Source organism: Chiloscyllium plagiosum, chromosome 7 (genome assembly GCF_004010195.1).
Source record: "Chiloscyllium plagiosum isolate BGI_BamShark_2017 chromosome 7, ASM401019v2, whole genome shotgun sequence".
Lineage (NCBI taxonomy): Eukaryota > Metazoa > Chordata > Chondrichthyes > Orectolobiformes > Hemiscylliidae > Chiloscyllium > Chiloscyllium plagiosum.
In genome coordinates, this window is record NC_057716.1 from 103,889,043 (window position 1) to 103,897,157 (window position 8,115).

The 8,115-nt window shown below is 52.9% G+C and overlaps 1 protein-coding gene across 1 annotated transcript in view; it reads right to left on the reverse strand.

Annotated features, from left to right (window-relative positions):
• Positions 1-109: 109 nt before the first annotated feature.
• Positions 110-8,115, reverse strand: part of LOC122551951 (receptor-type tyrosine-protein phosphatase-like N) — a 139,158-nt gene continuing 131,152 nt past the window's right edge. Inside the window, exons 13-14 of the mRNA XM_043694522.1 lie at positions 6,442-6,515; positions 110-713 (exon numbers count right to left, since the gene is read on the reverse strand). Of these exons, the coding sequence (XP_043550457.1) occupies positions 642-713; positions 6,442-6,515 (146 nt within the window). The 3' untranslated portion in view covers positions 110-641. The remainder of the gene's footprint in view (positions 714-6,441; positions 6,516-8,115) is intronic.

Genomic DNA, 8,115 nt, shown 5'->3' on the forward strand with positions numbered 1-8,115 from the left:
CCCCACCACCCCCACACACACACCCACACCCCATCCCACATCACCTCCACACACACACACGTACTGAGATACACACACATTAATCCCCACACATGTACACACACAGAAAGACACACACACAACCCCCTCACACAAACACTAATGGGCACACAGACACAGTTACATACACAGACACTCAGAGCTTGCAGGGCCTTGCGAAAGACAAACCCCAGGGAATGTTCATTACGATGGGCTGAATGGCCTCCTTTGGCACCGTAATAATTCTGTGACGTGCACAGTGCTGTCAGGCTGAATGGCCTCCTGTGCTGCTCTAATGTTACGGTTGGTGGGTGGAAGGGGGGGGAACATCTTTCCTTGGGACCTGTCAGTGATCAGTGGGCTGCCCCTTGCCTGAGGTTCTTGCTGCTGTTCATTGGTTAGGTAGCTACTTCAATATGAACAGGTCAGTATGGAGCAGTGCCTCCCAGAAGGGTCACTGCACTGCGTGTCGCGGTTTCCAAAGCAAGACAGGACATGTGACAGAAGACACGAACGCGGTACAGGCTGCGGAGGATGTCAGGTGGGGTGTGGTGGGAGAGGGGGTGCATGAAGCACAAAGCTGGATTGATGGCTAGTTCTTCACTGAGGGTCCGGGCAGCAGGTCACTGGGGCAGAGCCCTTAGGATGGCGTTCACTTCCTCTGCTACAGCAGTCAGCGCAAACTCAAACTGGTCCTGCACCGAAAAACAAAGAGGAGGTTGCTTAGAATCCAAAATCAAAAACCGTCCAGCCATGCTTTATCGCCAAGGGACACAGAGCCCATAATCCAGGCTGACGCGCCAATGCAATGCTCGGGGGAGTGCCGCACTATCAGAGGGTCAGTACTGAGGGAGTGCCACACTGTCGGAGGGTCAGTCGTGAGGGAGTGCCGCATTGTCAGAGGGTCAGTGCTGAGGGAGTGCCACACTGTCGGAGGGTCAGCACTAAGGGAGTGCCGCACTGTCGTTGGGTCAGTGCTGAGGGAGTGCCACCATGTCGGAGGGTCAGTGCTGAGGGAGTGCCGCACTGTCAGAGGGTCAGTGCTGAGGGAGTGACGCACTGTCAGAGGGTCAGTACTGAGAGAGTGCCACACTGTCGGAGGGTCATCCTGAGGGAGTGCCGCACTGTCAGAGGGTCAGTGCTGAGGGAGTGATGCACTGTCGAAGAATCTGTGCTGAGGGAGTGCCGCACTGTCAGAGGGTCAGTGCTGGGGGAGTGCCGCACTGTCAGAGGATCAGTACTAAGGGAGTGCAGCACTGTCAGGGGGTCAGTACTGAGGGAGTGCCACACCGTTGAAGGGTCAGCGCTGAGGAGTGCAGCACTGTCGAAGGGTCAGTGCTGAGGGAATGCCGCACTGTCAGAGGGTCAGTACTGAGGGAGTGCCGCACTGTCAGAGGGTCAGTACTGAGGGAGTGACGCACTGTCGAAGGATCAGTGCTGATGGAGTGACCTACTGTCAGAGGGTCAGTGCTGGGGGAGTGCCGCACTGTCAGAGGGTCAGTACTGAGGGAGTGCCACACTGACGTTGGGTCAGTGCTGAGGGAGTGCCACACTGTCGGAGGGTCAGCGCTGAGGAGTGCCGCACTGTTGAAGGGTCAGTACTAAGGGAGTGCCACACTGACGTTGGGTCAGTGCTGAGGGAGTGCCACACTGTCAGAGGGTCAGTACTGAGGGAGTGCAGCACTGTCAGGGGGTCAGTGCTGAGGGAGTGCCACACTTGTCGGAGGGTCAGTGCTGAGGGAGTGCCGCACTGTCTGAGGGTCAGTGCTGAGGGAGTGCTGTACTGTTGGAGGGTCAGTACTGAGGGAATGCTGCACTGTCAGAGGGTCAGTACTGAGGGAGTGCCGCATTGTCAGAGGGTTAAGACTGAGGGTGTGCCGCACTGTGAGAGGGTCAGTACTGAGGACGTTCTGCACTATCAGAGGGTCAGTACCGAGTTAGAGCCATACCGTCGAAGGGTTAGTGCTGAGGGAGTGCCGCACTGTCAGAGGGTCAGTGCTGAGGGAGTGCTGCACTGTTCGAAGAGTCAGTACTGAGGGAGAGCCGCACTCTCGTTGGGTCAGTGCTGAGGGAGTGCCACACTGTCAGAAGGTCAGTGCTGAGGTAGTGTCGCACTGTCAGAGGGTCAGTACTGAGGGAGTGCCACACTGTCGGACGGTCAGTGCTAAGGGAGTGCCGCACTGTGGGAGCGCCGCACTGTCGGAGGGTCAGTACTGAGGGAGTGCCACACTGTCAGAGGGTCAGTGCTGAGGGAGTGTCGCACTGTCAGAGGGTCAGTATTAAGGGAGTACAGATCTGTCAGAGGGTCAGTACTGAGTGAGTGCCACACTGTTGAAGGGTCAGCACTAAGGGAGTGCCGCACTGTTGTTGGGTCAGTGCTGAGGGAGTGCAACCATGTCGGAGGGTCAGTGCTGAGGGAGTGCTGCACTGTCAGAGGGTCAGTACTGAGGGAGTGCCGCACTGTCAGAGGGTCAGTGCTGAGGGAGTGCAGCACTGACAGAGGGTCAGTACTGAGTGAGTGACGCACTGTTGAAGGGTCAGTGCTGAGGGAGTGACACACTGTCAGAGGGTCAGTGCTGAGGGAGTGCAGCACTGACAGAGGGTCAGTACTGAGTGAGTGCCACACCATCGAAGGGTCAGCGCTGAGGAGTGCCGCTCTGTTGAAGGGTCAGTGCTGAGGGAATGTCGCACTGTCGAAGGGTCAGTACTAAGGGAGTGCCACACTGACGTTGGGTCAGTACTGAGGGAGTGCCACAATGTCAGAGGGTCAGTACTGAAGGAGTGCAGCACTGTCAGAGGGTCAGTACTGAGGAAGTGCCGCACTGTTCGAAGGGTCAGTACTGAGGGAGTGCTGCACTGTCGAAGGGTCAGTACTGAGGGAGTGCAGCACTGTCAGAGGGTCAGTACTGAGGGAGTGCCGCACTGAAGAAAGGGTTAGTACTGAGGGAGTGCAGCACTGTCAGAGTGTCAGTATTGGGGGAGTGCCGCACTGTCGAAGGGTCAGTACTAAGATCGTGCCACACTTGTTGGAGGGTCAGTGCTGAGGGAGTGCCGCACTGTCGGAGGGTCAGTACTGAGGGAATGCTGCACTGTCAGAGGGTCAGTACTGAGGGACTGCCGCATTGTCAGAGGGTTATCACTGAGGGTGTGTCGCACTGTGAGAGGGTCAGTACTGAGGACGTTCTGCACTGTCAGAGGGTCAGTACCGAGTTAGAGCCATACCGTCGAAGGGTCAGTGCTGAGGGAGTGCCGTACTGTCAGAGGGTCAGTGCTGAGGAAGTGCTGCACTGTTCGAAGGGTTAGTACTGAGGGAGAGCCGCACTCTCGTTGGGTCAGTGCTGAGGGAGTGCCACACTGTCAGAGGGTCAGTGCTGAGGGAGTGTCGCACTGTCAGAGGGTCAGTACTGAGGGAGTGCCACACTGTCGGACGGTCAGTGCTAAGGGAGTGCCTCACTGTGGGAGCGCCGCACTGTCGGAGGGTCAGTACTGAGGGAGTGCCACACTGTCAGAGGGTCAGTGCTGAGGGAGTGTCGCACTGTTAGAGGGTCAGTACTAAGGGAGTACAGATCTGTCAGAGGGTCAGTACTGAGCGAGTGCCACACTTTCGAAGGGTCAGTACTGAGGGAGTGCTGCACTGTCGAAGGGTCAGTGCTGAGGGAGTGCCATCATGTCGGAGGGTCAGTGCTGAGGGACTGCTGCACTGTCAGAGGGTCAGTACTGAGGGAGTGCCGCACTGTCAGAGGGTCAGCACTAAGGGAGTGCAGCTCTATCAGAAGGTCAGTACTAAGGGAGTGCCACACTGACGTTGGGTCAGTGCTGAGGGAGTGCCACACTGTCAGAGGGTCAGTACTGAGGGAGTGCAGCACTGTCAGAGGGTCAGTACTGAGGGAGTGTCGCACTGTTCGAAGGGTCAGTACTGAGGGAGTGCTGCACTGTCGAAGTGTCAGTACTGAGGGAGTGCAGCACTGTCAGAGGGTCAGTACTGACGGAGTGACGCACTGTAGAAGGGTCAGTACTAAGATCGTGCCACACTTGTCGGAGGGTCAGTGCTGAGGGAGTGCCGCACTGTCTGAGGGTCTGTGCTGAGGGAGTGCTGTACTGTTGGAGGGTCAGTACTGAGGGAATGCTGCACTGTCAGAGGGTCAGTAATGAGGGAGTGCCACACTGTCAAAGGGTCAGCACTAAGGGAGTGCCGCACTGTCAGAGGGTCAGTGCTGAGGGAGTCCCACCATGTCAGAGGGTCAGTGCTGAGGGAGTCCCACCATGTCAGAGGGTCAGTGCTGAGGGAGTGCCGCACTGTCAGAGGGTCAGTACTGAGGGAGTGCCGCAATGTCAGAGGGTCAGCACTGAGGAATTGCACTGTCAGAGGGTCAGTACTGAGGGAGTGCCGCACTGTCGAAGGGTCAGTGCTGAGGAAGTGCCACACTGTCAGAGGGTCAGTGGTGAGGGAGTGCCGCACTGTCAGAGGGTTAGTACTGAGGGAGTGACACACTGTCGGAGGATCAGCACCGAGGCAGTGCCGTTCTGTTGGAGGGTCAGTACTGAGGGAGTGCTGCACTGTCGGAGGGTCAGTACTGAGGGAGTGCTGCACTGTCAGAGGGTCAGTGGTGAGGGAGTGCCGCACTGTCGCAGGGTCAGTACTGAGGGAGTGCTGCACTGTCGGAGGGTCAGTACTGAGGGAGTGCTGCACGGTCAGAGGGTCAGTGGTGAGGGAGTGCCGCACTGTCGCAGGGTCAGTACTGAGGGAGTGAAACACTGTCGGAGGATCAGCACCGAGGCAGTGCCGTTCTGTTGGAGGGTCAGTACTGAGGGAGTGCCGCACTGTCGGAGGGTCAGTACTGAGGGAGTGCTGCACTGTCAGAGAGTCAGTGCTGTGGGAGTGCCGCACTGTGGGAGGCTTCTTCATTTTGCTGAGATGTGAAACCCCTGCAGTGGATCTGAACTATCTCACAGAAAAAGAAGGGAGTTCACCCCAGTGTCCTGGAGATAACATTTAACCTTCAACTCAGACCAAAATCATTTTGTTATCACATAACTGCCTGGAGGGAGCTTACAATGGCTGTTGGATCATTACTTTGTAACCGTGTCCACACTCCAATGGTGTGTTATCAGTGAAACAATCTGGGACACCCTAAAATCATGAAGGACACCACAGAAATGAAAGTTCATCTTCGTGGAGCTTGACTTTGCTTCAAGTCACAGAAAATATCCCAACTGGTTTACAGGCTGTCATTTAGAAGGATTGCTTTGTAACAATCTGGTCAGTAACCAGAGTGCACAGATTTCAGATAATTCCTGGGGCAGGGTATCAAAAGCAAGTTCTGGTCTGATAAGGGCCGTTGGTGGAGAATGCAGATTCAACAGGCACTTTCAGATGGGAACTGTATGAAAAGGAAAAATAACTTTAAGGAGAGGGACTGGGATTGATAGAACTATTTTTATTCTTTATTCTTCAGTGGGCTCCAGGGATCATGGGTGATCCCAATAGTTATTGTCCATCCCCAGCTGCCCTTGACCTGTGTGGTTTGCCAGGACATTTCAGAGGGCAGTTAACATCCAATCACATTGGCTGTGGGTCTGGAGTCACATGGATGCCAAACCAGGCAAGGGTGGCAGAATTCCCTAAATTTTTCCCTAAGAGCATCAGTTAACCAGATGGTTTTTTTTTTGTAAAACACCAATCAGGGCAGCACGTTGACTCAGGGGTTAGCACTCAGGGGTGACCCGAGTTCGATTCCAGCCTCGGGCGACTGTCAGTGTGGAGTTTCCACCGGGTGCTCCGGTTTCCTCCCACAGTCCAAAGATGTGCAGGTTCGGAGGATTGGCCACGCTAAATTGCCCCGTAGTGTTCAGGGATGTATAGGTTAGGTGGATGAGCCATGGGAAATGCAGTGTTACAGGGGTGTGTCTGTGTGGATTTCTCTTCGGAGGGTTGGTGTGGATTCGATGGGGCCGAATGGCCTACTTCCACACTGTTGCGATTCTATGAATTATCATGGTGACAATTAAGATTAGCTTTAGGTTGCCGATTTATTGACTGAATTTAAATTCCATGACATCCCCAGAGCATTAGCCTGGGCTTCGGGATGAATAAAACCAGTAACATTAGCACTTTGTTATGGTCTATCTTTCGAGCTGGCATCGGCTCGATGGGCAGATTTGTCCACATTCTGTGATGTGTGAGTACATGGCATTGGCATTCTTAGTGTTATTAGCTGGAGCCCGACTGGGGATGTCAGATTGTGAGTGGGTAAGTGGACCTGGACACTAAGCCACAAAGGGGATGCACTGAGAACGTGACGTCAAGGCTGGGTCTCCGTCACACTCTGAAACGAAAGGCTGCTGTAGTTCCACACACACACACACACACACACTGGAAACTCAATTCTGAAATCACCCAGACTCCAGTGGGATTAACATTACCTTCGTGCGCACCATGCCAGGTCTCTGATCGCGTATGTGTTCAAGAGTAGCAGCAATGTCGATCTCCTTCACACCTAAGGCCCAGATGATAAACATCAATGAGAGGGGGGGTCCATTGTGACAAAGGCATGTTATACCATGAGCACAGACATCGTCCTTTAAAAACCTGTGTTAAGCAAACCAACAGACCTTGCAATGGGGGTTAGTACTGATCTTAGGTCCCTATGGATTCACCTACTGAAATCAATCGAAAATGGAACAATGCAGGATGTAAAACACGCAGCTAAACCAGTGTCAGTCGGTTTAGTCCATTGGGACAAAGTCAAAATTATCCCCATAAAATACAGAACATAGAACATTTGCAGCACAGTACAGGCCCTTCGGCCCTCGATGTTGTGCCAACCTGTGAATCCAATCTGAAGCCCATCTATCCTACACTATTCCATTATCATCCATATGTGTATCCAATGACCATTTAAATGTTGAAGTTGGCAAGTCTGCTACTGTTGCAGGCAGGGCATTCCACGCCCTCACTACTTTGAGTAAAGAACCTACCTCTGACATCTGTCCTATATCTATCACCCCCTTTGGGGCGGCACGATGGCTCAGTGGTTAGCACTGCTGCCTCACAGCACCAGGATCCCGGGTTTGATTCCAGTCTCGGGCGACTGTCTATGTGGAGTTTGCACATTCTCCCCGTGTCTGCATGGGTTTCCTCCGGGTGCTCTGGTTTCCTACCACAATCCAAAGATGTGCAGGTTAGGTGAATTGGCCATGCTAAGCTGTCCATAGTGTTAGGAATATTAGTCGGAAGAGAAGTAGGTCTGGGCGGGTTGCTCTTCAGAGGGTCAGTGTGGACTGGTTGGGCCGAAGGGCCTGTATCCACACTGTAGGGAATCTAATCAATTTAAAGTGATGTCCCCTCATGCTAGCCATCACCATCTGAGTAAAAAGGCTCTCACTGTCCACCCTATCTAATCCTCTGATCACCTTATATGTCTCTGTAAGTCACCTCTTAACCTTCTTCTCTCTAACGAAAACAGCCTCAAGTCCCTCAGCCTTTCCTCATAAGACCTTCCCTCCATACCAGGCAACATCCTAGTAAATCCTTCCACATCCATGGTGTTAGAAAAAAATACCGCAGATACTGAAAATTAGAAACAAAATCTGTTAGAAATAGTCCAAAGTTCTATTGATACTTTTGAGTGAACTTGTTCTAATATGCTATGATACACCTCTGGAGTAGGTGGGACTTGAACCACACTTCTTTGCAGGAAACTTAAAAGCTGACTGTAAGAGCTTCTATAAATATCTGAAAAAAATTAATATGGACAAATGTAGGTTCCTTACAGACAGAAGCCAGGGAATTTACAACAGGGAACAAAAAATTGAGCATCTAGTTTAGTTCTGTTTACTTTACAAAAGACATAACCTCCCAGAAGTATTAGGGAACTAAGAGTCTGGAGATAAGGCAGAATTAAAGGGAATTAACGCCCACACTTAGAGTCACAGAGGTGTACAGCATGGAAACAGACCCTTCGGTCCAACCCGTCCATGCCAACTAGATATCCCAACCCAATCTAGGCCCACCTGCAAGCACCCGGCCCATATCCCTCCAAACCCTTCCTATTCATATACCCATCCAAATGCTTCTTAAATGTTGCAATCTACCAG